The sequence below is a fragment of the Falco punctatus genome (genome assembly GCF_963210335.1).
Source record: "Falco punctatus genome assembly, chromosome: 5".
Taxonomy (NCBI): domain Eukaryota; kingdom Metazoa; phylum Chordata; class Aves; order Falconiformes; family Falconidae; genus Falco; species Falco punctatus.
This window is the reverse complement of record NC_137584.1, coordinates 7,894,095-7,911,897: the sequence shown is the minus strand read 5'-3', so window position 1 is coordinate 7,911,897 and position 17,803 is coordinate 7,894,095. Positions and strand designations below refer to the sequence as shown.

Sequence of the window (17,803 nt, the reverse complement as noted above, 5' to 3'; positions counted from 1 at the left end):
TGCTCTCCATTTGAATAAGGGGAGGATGCTTCCACCTGCTCTCTGCTGGCTTAGTTTGCTTGACTGGAGTTACCACAGTCCACCTTTAGTGTATTCTTGCCTAGCTGGGAATGATTGCTTAGCTGGGCTGACTGAAAATGCTTGTTACTGTTCTACTTTTTTTTTTTTTATTTTGGTGTTTACATTGTATTCAATATGTAGTGTGTAGAAGAGAACCAAGAAGAGGTATGAAGCATGTTGTAAAAAAAAAAACACTGTTTTGGAAGTTGTTGAGAAAAATAGGAGATAGAAAAGAGATTAAACTAAATGATACCTCCTAAAGCGTGAAATGGAAAAATGGAAGTAATTTATTGCTATGCACATAAGTTGTCTTTCAGATTAATAATCATGTTGCCCTGACTTGTAGCTGAAAAGAACTTGAATGATAAATAGAAACAGTAAGTGTTGCATTTCCCTCTGAGAGCCTGGGGAGAAGAAACACTGCAGGATGAACAGTTTCATCCCAGTAACTGAAACAAGAAATGCGAAGAAGCACCAAAGAGACTCAGTAAATGATTTCACTAGTCATCACATCTCTATTTTTATCAGAAACTTGTACTTCAATATAAACATAAAAAATTATATAAAGCTGAGCAATGGTGCTTTGCTGAATTTGGTTTCTAGGATCACTTGAAAAAATGAAAGGGGATTTAACTTTATGTTTATGTTTTTTCTGGCTTACTTCTGAGGATAAGGAGTGTGAACAAGTTTTGGTCCAGCCATTGTTTTCTAAACAGTCAGAAAATGATTCTGCTTTATAAATTCCTTTGAAATCTCTCTGCAGAATATGTGAAATTGGATGCATTGCAGAATATGACCACAATTTAGATAATGCATATACATTAAAATCAGAATAAAATGATATAAATTAATTAATTAATTTTAAATTTCAACCAGCAATATCTTAGGACCCTAGGGTATAATAACAAAGGAAGTTGGACAAAGTCTTGCCCAAATGCATTGTATTAAATGCTTACCTGAGTAAGGTGATGATAAGGATATGAAAACTTCTGACATGTTTTTGTGAAAAGAAGTATCAGGGTTGTTTGGAGAGAGAACGTTAAACTCTTTTGAAGCTACATATTATCACAGCAATGGGTATGGATGAATAAAAGGTTCATCTAAATTTTCAGTGTTAAAGTTATTGTAGAAAAATAATAAAAGTATAAATGATCAAGTCACCATTTATTTTTATTTTTTGTGTTAAGTTGGTAGATTCTGTGTTAAACTGTGTACTGGAATATTTAAAGAGATGTCACAATGTGAAGGCACAGTGTTACCCTGCAAGCAAGGCTCCTCTCTCAGTAGAGTGCTGCAGGCATTTATGTAAGACAGTGAAACTGATATAGGTCCTGTTTTTGTCTACCAAGCCGAAAAGAATCCGGAAGTTGGCAAACTCTCCTTTAAAACAACCTATAGTACAAATCAAAGTTTAAATGTAGTACTACTGGTTTGAGATTTTCTTAATTGTTAAGTTTGCTATAGCTTGCATGTTTGTTTGTTTAACAAACATGTTGACAGTAAAAAATAAGCAAGAAGAAAAAGAATACCACAAGATAAGTCTTCCATCAGTAAATGCTTGTTAAAGATCAGAAGAGCTGGCTAGTTAAAAAGGAATTCTTTTCAGGGAGGGTATAGTAACCGTTTGAAGGTGTGAGGTTGAGATGTAAAAGTGAAAATAACCTGTAGTTTATTTCAGGAAACTTGTCTTGTTATTGTGCTCAGACACGTGGAGAGAATGTAACTATTTCAAATTATGTACTTACTTATCTGTCATTCCTCAACAGAGAGGACAGTAGCCCCAAAGCCTAGTCAAGCCTGTGAGACTTGGACAGTTCCACTGTGGACAGGAAAAGCACAAAGCTCACCGTGCTGACAGGTGGCACCAGAGCCATGGGGAGGGTGCAGTTGCACTGACATGGAACAGACTCATTTTCTCTTTGGTAATGATTTTTCCAACCCACCAAACTTGTGTGCTTACTGTGGATTTAGCTATGTCAGATAAATACCTTCCATATTCTGTTTGGAGTTATTCAAGCAGCCTTATTTCTAGTATGCAGTCTTAGGATCTTTTTATGGAGGTGGGGCAACTGGTAACTGTGCTATGTTGCCTGTTTCATTGTGCATAACTGAAAAAGGCCCTACCAACCCAGGTGCAAGCTTACCTTATTCAGCAGGGCAACAGTCTGTTTTGCTCCAGGGAACAGTATGTGATACCATATATACAATGTTATAGTTAATTTCTGAGTAAGGATTTTGTGTTTCTGTTAGGCTCTGCATTATCAAGGTGACTTATTGACTCCAGGAGGTGACATTTTTCATGTATTTAAAAAAATATAACAATCTTAAATGTCATTCTGCATTTGGGATTGTTGGGATGTCAGCCTGGAGACTGAAATGAAGATTATTGAAAAAAATGCCTTTACCCCAGTTGTTTACATTTCTTTGATGGATGCATTGCTGCTGTAATTTAAATTGGCTATAAAGATGGTAGCTCTGAACTGAGATGAAATGAAGTTTAAGGAGGAAACCTTCTGCAAACATGTCAAAAAAGTGCAGGTTAAATTCTAGGTATTCTTTTTGTTTTTCTCTCTCCTTCAAACGTGTAATTGAATAAGAGGTAAACAGCGATCAGTTCTAGATCTAGGTTGAAATATTTGTTGAAATACAGTGGTCAACAAGGGGGAGAAGGGGACGAAGTAAGTGAGCATTGAAGGATAACTACAAATTCAAGGAAGAATTTCCCCATTTCTCTCTATGTTGTGTTATTCTGACTTATCATTTTTTCTAAGTAATCTCTTTTTCTAAAAGACATTAGATATTTTTCATATTTAAAATAAGCATGGATGTCTGTAGTTTTGTTCATTTTAGATGTAAAATGCATGCTGATTAAGTTATAGTAGATAGATAATTCAGGAATCCTTTTTTTGCTAGAAAGGAAAAAAACATGGGAAAATAATATTTTAGGAAGAAGAAAATATTTTCAGTTCATGGTTGACCTGAATTATAATCAAGAAGATGCAAATCATCGCCTTTCATTTACTGAGTGATGGAAGTTCAGATCTGTGAAATCTGAATGTTTGATTTGATCTCAAGAAGGATGTGGCATTTTAAAAGTAGAACATTTAATTTAAGATTCCAGTGTTTATGTAGTGCAAGAGGACTTAACTGTGGAAGACAGTCAATGTTATGCTGTCATGTATATATATACAGACAACATATCACATTGTCACTCGAGCATCTGTTGTATGCCACTACAATGCTTTCATTGGCTAATATCTATTTATTTTGCTTTATTCATATTTTCTGGAATTAATTTTTAACTATTGGATGTGGTTAAAATAATTATTTGGCATTAAGTCAAAGTTTATTTTAACAGAGGAAACCTTTTATTGCTTTACTACAGCAGCACTTGGAGATCCCTGTAGTGAACAGGGCAGCTTTTCTCTTCGTACTTTGCCACAAATGGTAAGAAGATCCAGAGTAGCATGTAGGCAAGAGTGCACAAGGGCTGGAAGAGAAGGGATCAGTAGTGTTCTGTTGGTGGGTCTGGAATCAAAATTTCAGTCTGGTATATCAAACTGTTTTGCAGTTCACCTGCAATATATTGAATAGCTGCAATAAAATAGAAGTGAGTAGAGAGGTTAAAATGCCACTCTAACTCTGTTTTTAAGAGGCAATTGAAAGAGACTTGTATTTACCAACAAGAGTAAGAAGTCTTTGGTCACTTTCTTCTCCCTCTGATAAACAGATAGACATGATTTGATACTTCTGAAAAAATATGTTCTATAGCAAATACATTCACTTGGAGATTGTTCATAATTACAAATTTGTTTTCTTAAACAGTGAACAGAGAAGTTGATTACTAAGAAGGCTTCTTGTAGATTGCTTATGAATTTTTAAGCTTGTTACTTGTTCTTTCTGAACTCATGTCTGGTATGTCAGGCTTCAGAATACCATAAAAAAGCAATAGAAGAAAGAACATTTTACATACCTTATGTATTTCCATTAGACTATGTTCAGTGGTAGATTTAGAGTTTTATTCCAGTCATCTTTCTTTTGTGACTTCCTGTACCTGCAGAAGTGTACTTAGTTTCTTTTTACTGACAATTTGGTTTTTGTGTAATAATAAACACAAATAATTAACAATGTTTTGCAGATTCTAAAACCAGAAGGAGGGAGCTCATCCAGTTGGGTGCCTACTCTGACCTCTGTAGTTCAAGCCATAGGTTTTCTCTATTTAATTCTTGTTCGATGAGAATCAGTCTCAGGAAAACATCTTGTGTTGATTTAGCAGTGATTGCCAGTGTGGGTAACGCACAGATTGTTATGCTAATTTAATTTAATTTTGTCATGGAAAGGAATTTGAACACCTAAAGCAGTGTTGCTTTTCTGTGGAAAAATGTAATAAGCTGTTTCCATTTGTGAATTTTGCCTGGCTGGAAAAGTGTACTGGGAAATTTTAAATCACAATATTAGATCTTATTAAGTGCTTGATACTGTTGCAGGATACTAACGACATCTTGGCTAATTACAGTTAATTATATAGTCAGGGGGGTTTTTTTTGCTATGTTTATTTGGGTAATATGTGGGGATTTTGCATCTTTCATTACTGTATGGAATAGCAATTGGCCAAAATGAGAAGCTCAAACAGTTCTTATTCTTCAGAAGACATTAGAGATGCCTCTTTAAAACAGTCTGAGATGAGGACTCTGTAGAAAGTCAATTTAGAAATAATTAGCTGCAATTGGAAAATCTTCATCTTTGGTGATAGAAGAATATGTTTCCAACATTTGGTTTTTATCTTCAGAGCCTAGCCTGGGATTTGCAGTATTTATTTTGCCATTCATGCTTTTAAATGCTTCTGAGAGAAAGCAAAGCATAACAAATTACCAAATGACAAGGATTCTGTTTGTATTAAGTCTATTTAAATAAAAATGTGTTTCTGCAGTTACCAGCTTGGTATATGGGCAGTGTACACAGCTTAAAAAGCAATAGCTCAGTATTGTGAAATTTTAGATTTTTCTCATCTGCTTTTTTATTATCTATTAGTTCTTTTACTTTATGTCCCGTAGCCACACTTGAAACAGTAAACAATTTTAGAAAAAGCCTTGAAATATTGCAAAGCTGAAACTCAGGAATTCAAAGGGAGCAAGTTTATAAGCTCAGATTCTTCTAGTACTTGGGACAAATCTTGAGAATGTTTTAAGTGACATGACATACACAGATTTGTGCTCCACAGTGATCAGCCCCTTGACCTCTACCAAAGTGATCATTGCAACGTTGCAGATTGGTGTGAAGCAGACAAATAGAGCAGTTCTGTGAGGCTTGAAAAATGTAAGAGCAGAACAGTAGCAAATCAAACCCGAAGAGGAGCTTTAGGGTACAACAGATACTGGAGAGCTTATGAATTAGTGGGAAGTCTTAGAACATTGTGATTAAATTGAGACAGAATCTAAATGAAAGCAGCTTTTATTGAGTAAATGTTGATAAAGCTGCTGTTCCTCTCAATCAAGTTTCTTTAGGTGAAAACCATTTAGAGCCTATTAAACAGGTTAGTAGTTTGTTGATGTGAGGCAGAAGGCTTTTAGGCGTGTGAGTTGTGAAGGATGAGCACTTGCTGTGGAAAACACAGCTGTAGCAGTATCATCTTAATACGACTCAGAGGAAAACCAGGACTCCCTCACTGATGAAGGGAACCGAAGGCTGGTCTGTAAACACACTATGCACAACTCCCAGCAAAAGGAGATCCACAGCCCCAGGTAACTGCTTTCCTTGTCAAAGTCATGCTCAAAGACTACAGACATCTAGGAATATACAGAATTGTGCAGTGTCTGGTTTTTAATCCTCACAAGAAGGTGAAGTAGAAGGTATTAAGTGTCAAGACCTACTTCTGCAATCACTTATGATTTAAAGGTGGTTTTATGAAATAGTTTGAAAGTGTATAGCACTGCTTAGGTAGTTTTCTTCTCATTGATAATAAGTCTTCTGCTGGGACACCCCCTTTTACTTTTTGTCATCCATTAGGAGGAGGTATGGGCATCTAACAGGTCAGTGATTACCTATGTCCAAACTCATGAGAGTGACTGAATCTTCAGTCTGAGAAGCTTGTCAGATCTCATTAGGAATGCCAAAAGGGGGGAACCAGCAAAAGCAAAAGAATGGTGCTCTTAATACCTTGTTCAAAATGATAAATAAAGACCATTAAAAGGGAAGTTGGCCCTAATGCTAAATGGTGATTGTAGAATGGAAAGATGAAAGTTTTATGCTTTGGGATGTTTGGTGGTGTGGCAGAAACTGCTATTTTTCAATGATTTTCGTCTATTGAATTTTATTATTTATCTCATTTTTAAAAGTAGTAAATTCTGAAAGGTTAAGGGTGTGATACTTACAAGGAGGTAGACATTACTAAGCTTTAACATTGTATTGAAATACCAGTGCTGTAAAATTAAGTATTCTTAGATCTGCGGTTTTATTTTCAATGAAGAGAACAGAAAAGTATCAGTAAGAATGCATGACAGAAATAAGAAAATATTATTTTGGAGTATCTTCAGGCTAAGCAAAAAGTAAATCTTGTAGGACAAGTATAGTTTTACACGAGAGCTAATAAAAATGGATATTCCTGTAGTGTCAGTGGTCTTGGACTACAAATAGTGCCAAGTTTATAAAAATAATACATAAGATTTACATAGTATCTTCTCTGCATCCAGGACTCATTATGGCTACTGATATGGCTTGGAAGATATATTGTTTAAAATAGAGGCTCTTTATTGTGGGAAAAATTCTTTCTCTCCCTGTAACCTTGAACTATATAAACCCTTTTCTTTTTAAGAAAGAAAAATGAGACCATAACCATAGAGTAGTAAGAAAACAGTGGTTTTTTCTTCTCTATAAAAAACTTCAAAATTACTAAATTAGCTAATAACATATGGATAAATGTAAACGTCAATTACATGACTAAAGTAAATGCATTAGTATAAGCTGTGTGCAATAGACTTGTCTAAACGTATAGGTTATTCAGTCAAAGCTGTTTTATGTTTCTAAAATGAATATTATGATCAGTTAGCAAGTCTGAAAAAAAGCTGCCTGTTTAACCCCATGTTCCTGCTGATTTTGTCTAACCTTTGATAATCCTGAATCAGTCCACTCTCAACTTTCAGGTTTTTCAAGCACTTGAGGAAGACAGAGCCCTGTTTTCCACTCAGCCAGGAGCGGTTACATTTATGCTTTATTACAAACCTTTTGCACTCTTGTGTGGATAAAAAAAGAATGTTGATGCTTTCTTCACTCAGAAAGCATTATTCGCTGTGTCAAGTTCTTTCTCCATCCTTTGTGCCTGAAAAATGAGAGTTGTGCTGCTTTTGTATGTTGGTCCTTTCTTCTTTTTTAGTGTTAATACTTTATTTTACTTTTGGAGTTCAGACGTTGGCAGTTGTGCATCTGTCTCTTTGAGAAATCTCTTGGCATTCTACAGCTTTTTCAAAGCAAACCTGATCTTTTTCTGGACTTAATCCAAAGAAAGATAGTTATTATAAAATAAAACAACATGAAATAGTTTTTTTAGATAAAAAGTAAGATGTAAGTGCTTTACACCAGTGGGGTATTGTGAAATCTGTCAGTTTGGCACTCAGGATACGTTTTTGAAGTAATGGTTTGCATTTCTGTCCTGCCTTGGAGACAATCTGTCATTATTAGTCTGCAGTTAGAATCAAGAGTGCAAAAGGTTTGTAATTCTTGGCCTTTTTATTCACTTCTGCTGTCCCAGTTCTTTTTCTTCCTTTTGTCTGTCCCTTATTTTTCTTTTCTTGCAACTTCCCTTACAGTGCTGAGAAACCAGGAGGTGAGCAATATAAGGAGAAAGATAGTAACAAGGATAAAGAAATTGTTAATGTGGAATTTTTGTTGTTCTGTAGAAGAAAAGATAAATGTGATGACAACAGAAGAGGGGCTTGTCTGGCACTGTATATGTGCTTGTGCGTGAAAGGTTAGGGTGAGAGGGTTCTCAAAGGTCCCTCTCCGCAACCCAGAGTGAAACAAAAGCAAGTTTGGGAGAATTAAAGCTTATCTTCAGAAGCACCTGTTAATTAAAGGAACACAAGGAAGGGAGCAAATATCTGCCAGGGTACTTAGCGATAAATGACGAGATTACAGTCATGAAATTTTGAGCCTGGTTTACTACTGTCTTAATGTGGAGATGCTGGAGTATAGCTTTTTTCATTTTGCCTTGTGGAGTACTGAAAAGGTAACAGTACTAGTAGTGACATAGTTGGTAGGTTTGAGGGTTGTTTCAAGAACATGGCAAGGAGTTGGCTTTCAGGTAGCTAACCAGTCCTACCTAGGCTTTTATGTTGTTCACTCAGTGGTAACTCCTTATGAGAACTGTTGACAAAGTTATTAAATAGCAGCTTCATAACCATTTTGAGGGGAACACTAAAGGGAGGGATAGTTGTAGTACAAATCAAATGAAAATTTTTATGTCTCCATATAAAACATTTTAAATTGATCATATAAACACTTTGCTGCCTTTTATCATATGTTTTTGATGCATCTTGCACAACTGGAGTGTGTTTATTACATGAAGTATTACAAATTGAATTGAGTTTTCTGATTGGTCTAAAAACACTTAAACTTCTTTCGAAGTAGAATTTAAAGATAAGTGTTTTTATTGTCTCCATCAACTTTAGAACCACCAGAAATCAGAATGTCACTTCTTATTTCTGTTAATTCTTCTGCTCTATTATTTCACAGGGATTTTTCATTTCAGAGTCCTGCTATTTTGTCATATTGCTGCTCACTGGGAATAGGGGCCAATGAGGCATTTCCTCCAGTCCTTTCTGAAAGGGCTCACTGAAGCTGCTGTTTTCAGCATGACTCTATTTATCATACCTAGTAGACAGTCTGATGAATACAGCTGCTTTATACCTGTTCTGTGGTTTGTTTGTGGGTTTTGGTCTACCATGCTTCAGCCTGTGCTTCTGCGTGCAATTTTCTTCCCATTTCCCTTTAATTAAGACAGAAGAGATCAGCATCTGCTGGGTGTGAGGTTTCTTCTGAAGCTGAGTATCAGAGACAGCTCCCAAAAGACCCCAATTAAAAGGGGCACAAAACCTGCCCTTTTCACAAACATGCTACAATAGAATTTCCCGTTATGAGTTGTAATTGTTTGGGGTTAAAGTAGCTTTAAAGTCATATTTCTTTTTAATAGTGATTGAATTTCATGAAATAAATAGTGTATGGCCTATAAACGTATGAGGTGGTGTTTCTGGAACTAGAATACCTTAATTGCTCTGTGTAAACTACCATGTGATGAAAATGTAGAGAGTAAATTGCAAAAGCCTCTGATTACAGAACAATAGTAAACATATACTTTTGTTGTGCATTGATGATGAGAATATAAAAACAAAGTAGAGTTGCATCACTGAATTAGAATTCTAGGTCTTGTAAAAGCAAGTGTTGATGCATGACAGTACTCCTGAATAATGTGTGACTATTGTATGTGTCCTTCATTCTTGTCTTTTGCCTGGAAGTGATTCAGTAAGATCAATATTCTCTGTTTTCAGAAGGGCTGATTTGTGGAAGGGTGGGTTTTTCTGGTGATGGACCCAGAGGTGAGGAAAAAAAAAATAAATCCCTTTGTTGCATTGTTTAGAATAAAAAGCTTTTTGGGAGGGGCAGAACATTAATTTCCTAGGGGTTTTTGTTTGTTTTGTGTGGTGTTGGGTTGTGGTTTGTTTTTGTTTTTTCTTAAACAGAACTAGATTGCAAATATACTCTTTTAGACGTGTGTTAAATATCTGTGTGCAATATGTTAGCTTTGGTTTAGAAATTGCTGTAAACTAATTTCAGTTTGATATTTTGTAATGCCTTTGAGGAAAATGTAGTGCTCTTTATAGAAAAGTATTTTAAGAATCTGTATCTGGAAACAATGGTTTCAGGGGGTTTTATTTTTTATTTTGAACAGGTAATGCCTGTACATGAATTGCAAGCTACTCTCTAGTGGGACACCGTGGGAGGATGAACACGGAGGAGCTGGAGCTACTGACTGATTCCAAGTACAGAAACTATGTAGCAGCTGTTGACAAAGCACTGAAGAACTTTGAATATTCCAGTGAATGGGCAGATTTAATATCGGCACTTGGAAAGCTGAACAAGGTATGCCTGGCAGGTCTCTTAAGATTAAGGACCTGGCAAAGGGTATTGGTGTAAAAATGCAGAAGTGCAAGGTTCTAGCGGTCTAATATTCTTGCAAATATTCTAGCAGTCTGAGCCAAATATTGCCTGTATGCAAGGAGCAAACAAATCAAACAAATGCTTTTCTAAGACTTAGAGTTGAACCCTTTATAATTGTAAGTAAAAGGAAAAGTTATTTACATTTCTAGGGGAAATAAATGCAACATCTTTTTCATTTTTTTCTAATTCTAATTTAATTCTAAAGTCATTCAGTGTTACTGAAATAGTGTGAAAAATAGCTGGTATAAATATCATATTTATATTCATAATATCACAATATATATCACGTTTATATTCATAAATATTTTTACAAAGCACAAGTTACAAGATGGGGCTGAAATCATTCACTGACCAGAGAATGTTATTGTTCTGATTGGTTTTAAGAGTTAATAAGCTGAATGTGTAATATCATCATGATCTTTAATAGCAATTTACAAATGAATACCGATCCTGATATCCATAAAAAAATCATGTTCTAATCAGTCCTGTATATTTCTAGGGATCTCCATCGAGTTCCCTTTACACACACACTCCCCAATATGAAGTTTTGCAGAATTTAGCATAGAAAGTCACGGATCTGATGCATTTAAATTCTACCCTTTAAACGAGGAAAATCAAGAATGACGGTAAAGTGGGCAATGCCAGTGGCATAATTTCTTTGTGTAAACTCCCATTTGTTTCAGTTTCACTGATTGTGGTAATACTTGCTGCATGTGTATACATAGTGAAGGCTATGGTACTGGGAAAGAAAAATCTGAAGATGTAAATGCAATTCTGTGTCCAGTTCTGAAGTGATTATATAGTTTCAGGCAGTGGTAAAGTTTTGTATGTTGTCTGCTCCATAACAGTTTCTTAAAGTTATCCCAGACTCGCCACCCACAGTTTAATAGTCCTCTTTGGGATACTGGCAGTTAATTTTAACAGAGATAGTAATTTTTATCCTTAACAGGATGAGTAAAATGAAATGGACAAGCTGTAAGTAAGGAGATGATTGCAAGTGAAGTTTTGAATGCCTTCGCAATTCCATCTATAGCGAGTGTACAAGTGAAAGGCATTGCAAAGAAAAAGCTTCACAGTACCTCTTAAAAACTGAGGTTTTTTCTTGTGTTGTAACCTAGGTCTGTGTTGTGACTTACTGACCATGTTAAAGATCTCATGTATAAAACGTGCATTTGATGTTTAACTTGTGTTGTGCTGTTTTTCTTAACACGTTGATTTATCAGGTACTACAGAACAATGCAAAATACCAGGTGGTACCGAAAAAACTTACTATAGGCAAGCGCTTAGCACAATGTCTTCATCCAGCTTTGCCGGGAGGAGTTCATCGAAAGGCACTTGAAACATATGAGATCATTTTCAAAATCATTGGACCCAAGCGTCTGGCCAAAGATCTTTTCCTCTACAGGTACAGTGGTTTAAACAACACCATTCCAAATGCATAGTTGAGATGCTTTTGGTTTCCTACATTTTATATTAATAATATTGCTTTATTATATAGTAAGAAACAGTCTGTTTCTTCCCTCTTGTTACTGATGATTGTGTAGTACTCTTCTCCCAGATATTGTATATCAGAAGATAAACAGATCACCTGAACTTTTGTTAGAAACCAACTTTAGTGCTAGAAAACCTGGAATTTATTCTTTCTTCATTGAAATTAACAAAACTTGGTGTATGTATGTTCAGTAATTGAAGTGTTAATGGTTATTTCAATGTATTCGCATTATATTTTTCTACTTTTTAAATAGATTGGAAAAGAATTTGAGTGTATTTTATTGCAAGAAACTTTCTTTTCCAAGCTATCAAATCAACAGAACAGAAAGCTTGTCTTTTTTATTAGAATGGGGGGCAAGTACAAAATTTTTCTCACTGTCAGTCTCTAGAACTAGTGACAATGAAAAGGAAGGATAGCCTTGAAAAGTAAGTGTAGTGAAAATAAAATGATTCCTAAACTTCCAATAGGTTTTTGGTTGGGTGAGCAAGACATTAAGCTATTTATTATATAATGCATAGAGGGATGTGTGCGTATCTGTATACATGCAGTCACACATGGTTCTTTATCCTTGGAGATTAAAATTTTGTCAGTTTGAGAAATAGTGGAATAAAATAGAATTCTGTTTAGGAAGCAAAGGTGTGTATTAATGATTGGAAATAAATTGTATGCCTTAACATCAGCTATTCTATCTTGCATTGTCAAGATGTTTATTTATGGTTGCATTTGGTGAGAGAGGGAAGTGTTTCAGTTCTGTTTTCACATGTTTTTAAAGATACTGTGAACTCATAGCTTGTGTTCTGGACTTGTTCGGTGATTCAGTAGTTGCAATATCTTGTTAACACTAAGTTCTAGGGTAGTGGAAAATGCTACCTTGTGTAATGTAACTATAAACCATTGTTGTGGATGCTTGGAGAAGACTGACATTCACAGCTCGGCATTATCAAAGTTTCCAGTATTTTACATGAAAGCAGAATGACAGTGTCTGAACATCAAATCTTAAAGGATGAGTAACAGCCTTACAAAGAAAGACTGTGGAGTAGTGTGCTGGTTACTGAACAAAAAGACATTTTCTGCAGAAAAAAAGAAACCAATTGACAATGGCAAAACAGTAGTTGTTCTAGATAGATAAAGGCAAATACAGTTTTTGCAAACACTTTGGTACTTTGGGAGGATTTTTTCCCCCCTCTCTAACATGGACAACATTGTATCCACAAAGATTTCTTTTTTGTTGTTGTTGTTGTAATTTGTAGCTGTATATTTTAAGGCCTTTGTCTCAAACTTACCTTTTTTACTGTTCTTTCATTTTCTTCTTCATGTGTTGAGGCTCTTCTGACCTAAGTCATCAGTGATTTTGAAACTTACAGTTGTGTCCACATACCTTTGATTATTGGTGCTATTTGTAATGATTTATGATATATATTAGCAATAACAAAAATGTTTTTAGTGTGTAGGCAACTTAACTGGTCACATTTCTAACTTTCATGAACTTAAGTTCATAGCAAACTTGAAAGATTCTTCCAATATTTTTAATCCTGTAAATGCTAAATCATGAACAGTGAATTTATTTTTAGTTTGAGAATCTGTTTTCAGACTGAATTTCTGAAGTAAATATATACTTTGTTGCTACCTAACAGTGTAAATGCCTTAAAAGTTATCTTTGGGTTACTTGCTAAACTAAAACATTATTTTTCTTTTTTACCGGAAAGTATTTCTTTAACTGTACTCAAATGTTCTCATCCATTCTTACTTTTTCTCAGTAAGTGCAAAGACAATGTATTGTTAAACACATTTTCCATTTTTATGTAGTTCAGCATGGGCAACATTAACATTTTGTCTTGCAGAGGTGCTTCTGGTTTATCGTATTTGTTTTATTGGTGAAAGTCATCTCTGGGCCTTCAGTGCTTGCTGTCACAATACTAATAAAGCTCATAATATTAACCTTGGCATGCCAACCTGCCGGTCTGAGAGGCAGTCATATTGTGTAGTGGTCTATGACTCTGCAAAATTCTAAGATAAAAACCTGATACTTATAACTACATTGGACATGCCTGTAGTTATCTCACATGAGAAGCTTCCTAAAAAAACATAAATTTTATTTTTCACAGTTCTGGATTATTTCCACTCCTTGCCAACGCTGCTATGTCTGTCAAGCCAACATTGTTGAGTCTGTATGAGATTTATTATCTCCCTTTGGGGAAAACTTTGAAACCAGGACTGCAAGGACTGTTAACTGGGATTCTGCCTGGGTTAGAAGAGGGGTCAGAGTATTATGAAAGGTAAGGATAGATATGTTAATGAGGTGATATGCTTGATTTGTGGTTTTTTCCTGTGACTTTTCGTTAAATGCTTATAAGTAGATATTTTATTTGTTTTGATAGGTGGTATTCAATTTCATCCAGTCGTATTAATTGAAATGGAAAAGTATGGTAGAAGATTAATTTAACCGTTAGCTGTTCCTGTTATTGAAACATAATTGACTTGAAGTAGCCTTAGTGTTATATGTTGGTCTCTGCTCCAAGTAACAAGTGATATGACAGGAGGAAATGGCCTCAAGTTGTGCCAGGGGAGGTTTATATCGGATATTAGGAAAAATGTTTTCACCAAAAGTTGCCAAGCATTGGAACAGGCTGCCCTTGGAAGTGGTGGAGTCACCATCCCTGGAGGTATTTAAAAGATGAGTAGGTGGGGCACTTAGGGACGTGGTTGAGTGGTGGACTTGGCATTGCTAGGTTAACGGTTGGACCCAGGAATTAAAGATCTTTTCCAACCTAAATGATTCCATGATTCTTGTTATGGATTGAGATATGTAACATCTTAGGAACATGCTGCTTGTTTCTTTTCTGTGGGTTTCCTCTAAGGCAGTGCTGCTATATTACCCTTCTAATAATACATACTGCCTAAAATACATACTGCAACGGAGTTTAATATAACAAACAAAGCTTCCATCATTAAGATTTACTCGTCGTGATATCTAAATTGTCATGAAACCACCTATGTAAGAGACACCAATAATCCACCTATCTTTATAGGTTGTTGTTACTCTGTTTCTAGGAGAGGGTCCTGGGAGGTTGTAGCTTTTTTTTATCCAGCAAGCCTAAACCCCACTTGAGTTATATTGCCTGTGGTGTATGGGGTGCTGAGGTAGAATCTTAACATATTAAAGGATGAAGTTACACTTCAAGGCTTTGAGTTGTTGGAATTATTTATGTACTTACATATTCTTGATATTTCCAGCTTCAGAAGCTAGAATTTTCGTGACTTGTAGGTGAAGAACAATGTAATGCTGTCTTTTTCTATTTCTGCATAGGTAGATACCCACAGTGTAGTTGGCATCACTACAACAGGGAACAAGGGGTACTTGGCTTGCCTTTGGGGGCCTACCATAGGGTGTAGAGGTGCTGCCACGTGAGTGGGAAGAAATGAGGACAGGGAAGGGATTGCTTGTGCTCAAAGAATTGTGATATTTTTATGCCTTGTTATTGCCAGAAGTGCTCAGTGCAAGGAATGAGAGGGCAAAAGCCATTTGCTTGGTTCTTTTGTTCAGTAGCTGTGCTTTCCTGCTGTCTTTCTGAAACCTCTGCCTGTAGCAATGCATAGCTTTAAGTAGCAGATAAGGAAGTTATTTGGCTCTTTGTACAGAAGGAGCATATAAGGAGAAGCTGTGGGCAGGCAAGAGCATTTTGCAAGCCAGGTTGGCCCACAGACCCACTGGCTGGATCACTTTGTTCAGGCTACATTTTAAGGTTCAGTGTATAACGGGGGCTTCTCTTGGTCTCTCAAAAAAAAGTTTTGACCTTCCTGTAACAATGTGTATTTATTAAAATTGTAGGCAGGGGCAAGGGCTGTGATACATGTCTTAATTCAGCTGACTTGATTTTACTGCAGAACAAACACGCTGTTGGAGAAGGTTGCCTCGGCTGTGGATCAGTCGGCGTTCTACAGTGCTCTCTGGGGCAGCCTCCTCACAAGCCCTGCAGTTCGCTTGCCTGGGATCACCTATGTCCTCTCCCATTTGAATAGGAAGCTTTCAATGGAGGATCAACTCTACATAATTGGCAGTGACATTGAATTAATGGTAATGTTTCAGTTGTAATTGTAACAATGAAGACATTGCTGTTACTTATTTATATTATAATATACTTCCAGGGGATTAAAATGTATTCTCTGTCTTTGAACGTAGACTTTGAAGAGATAAAAATGCCCGTTCATTTATTATAGCCTCAGTTCAGCTGATGGTTTTGTGCCTAAGTATTGCAAAGCTTCAGTTAGTTTCAGAACTTCTCTAGGTTTTGTATAAAACTCCATTCACGACACTTTTCAGTTAAAAGTGGTTGAATTTTGTTGTATTTTTTTTTTGAAAATGAGTTATTTTTGTCTCTTAAACTTAAGATATTAATTGATAATATAAAAAAAGCAAAAGCTTAATGTTTGTATAGGTCAGGGAATCTTTATTGATTATATGTTTCATCAGTGGTAAAACTTTATTTTCAAATTTTTTCTTGTTTCATTATTCAGAATTCTAAAATAATTTCATTTTTGTACATATCACTATCTATAAGCTGTTCTTATTTTGTGAGTGTTCTTTTATATCTATCTTCTTAAAATAATACAGTAAGTAACTATTTTGGTGGTGGTCTGCTGTTACTTTAGGTGGAAGCAGTAAGCACATCGGTGCAAGACACCAGTGTTTTAGTACAGAGGAGCACGTTGGACCTTATCCTTTTTTGTTTTCCTTTCCACATGAGCCAGGTAGGCTATTAACATAAGAGAGATTCATTGTCAAACTCCTAAATCTACTCCACTTCTTAAGTCAGTAGCAGTATTCAGTCTGTCTTTGTTAATGATTTTCTCCAAGCTTGAACCAGTCTCATATGTAATAATTTGATAGCTTTGGCTATTCTCATGTTTTGTGGTCTCTGCCCTTCTGCTTTTTAACTTGATGTGTTAAAACTTTGAAGTTAACATTAACTTCTGGATATGCAAACTCAATATAAATTATGATGTTTAGCTGACACAGAAGCTTTTAATTTGCTCTAATTTCATGAGAAAACAAATAATCTGTTCATGTGTAAGTTTCCAATTCTCAGTGTTCAAAAGCAGCAAAAGTTAATCCCCTTAGCATAACTGATTCAGAACACTAGAGAATTGAAAATGATTATTGGTTTTGGGTGAGTAGTTAGCCCTAGCAGTATGGGGAGACAGACCTTACAACTTCTAGGTATTTTTTTCTGGACTGCATTTATTCTTAGTTTTTAAATGATCTATGATTTTAAATTATCTAAAATATGTTTTTAAATGATCTATGATTAATTTTATCCTGGAGGAAAGTGCAGGTTTTCCGTAATTTCTAACAAATTGAGAATCAATCCTGTAAGAAATTATGGAAAACCTGCACTTTCCTGTAAAGAATTGTGTTCTTGCTTATGGAAGTGGTTTGTTCACATATATTGGTTACTATAGGAAAATTTGGAGTGTCTCTTATGTGCTAGAATAGTGAAAATATCAATACAGCAATTTTTTTTTTTTAATAATAAGACTTATGGAAACATTAAAGTAGTAAAAGATTGAAAGGTATTTAAAATTCTTAAGTTATTTTTTTTAATTTATTTTTATATACTGGATTTTAGTTGAATTTGCTTCCAAGGCTTTTGCCCAATAAAGTGAAACGTAACAAAACTGAGCTGTTAATGGAGACAAGTATTTTTGCTGTTCGTGAAGGGTGCATACTATTACAAAGTGTCTATTCCAAATAATAGTCATGTTTTTGTTTCCTAAGACCAAAATTATGTTTTTTTGTAGTATTCCAAATTCAGAACATTAATACAACTATGTTTTAGTGCATATTAAGCTTCTAGCATAGCAAAATTACTTTTTATAGATAAATATAATCATGTTTCCAACTTCAGGCAACACGTCCAGACATGATCAGGATTTTGTCAGCAGCCCTTCATGTAGTACTGCGCAGGGATATGTCACTCAACCGAAGGCTTTACGCATGGCTTCTAGGTGGGTTTGTATCTCATTTCATTGTTCACTAGAAGT

At 35.4% G+C, this 17,803-nt stretch overlaps 2 protein-coding genes across 9 annotated transcripts in view; one reads left to right on the top strand and one right to left on the bottom strand.

Annotated features, from left to right (window-relative positions):
- Window positions 1–2,216, bottom strand: part of UBE3D (ubiquitin protein ligase E3D) — a 92,370-nt gene extending 90,154 nt beyond the window's left edge. The window contains exon 1 of the mRNA XM_080389493.1: window positions 2,213–2,216. The gene's annotated coding sequence lies outside the window, so the exon portion shown is untranslated. The remainder of the gene's footprint in view (window positions 1–2,212) is intronic.
- DOP1A (DOP1 leucine zipper like protein A) overlaps window positions 1–17,803 on the top strand; it is a 68,184-nt gene that overhangs the window by 2,125 nt on the left and 48,256 nt on the right. For 6 of the 8 annotated variants that reach the window (XR_013928481.1, XM_080389444.1, XM_080389442.1 and 3 more), the window contains exons 2-7: window positions 10,001–10,191; window positions 11,493–11,674; window positions 13,867–14,037; window positions 15,647–15,836; window positions 16,412–16,510; window positions 17,668–17,767. Coding sequence is in view for 6 of the 8 variants with exons in the window: in XM_080389444.1 (XP_080245570.1) it covers window positions 10,054–10,191; window positions 11,493–11,674; window positions 13,867–14,037; window positions 15,647–15,836; window positions 16,412–16,510; window positions 17,668–17,767 (880 nt within the window). In the remaining 2 variants the exon portion in view is untranslated. Of the gene's footprint in view, window positions 1–9,599; window positions 9,648–10,000; window positions 10,192–11,492; window positions 11,675–13,866; window positions 14,038–15,646; window positions 15,837–16,411; window positions 16,511–17,667; window positions 17,768–17,803 lie in introns of those variants that run through there. The other 2 variants (XM_080389440.1, XM_080389446.1) reach the window with 2 other exon arrangements.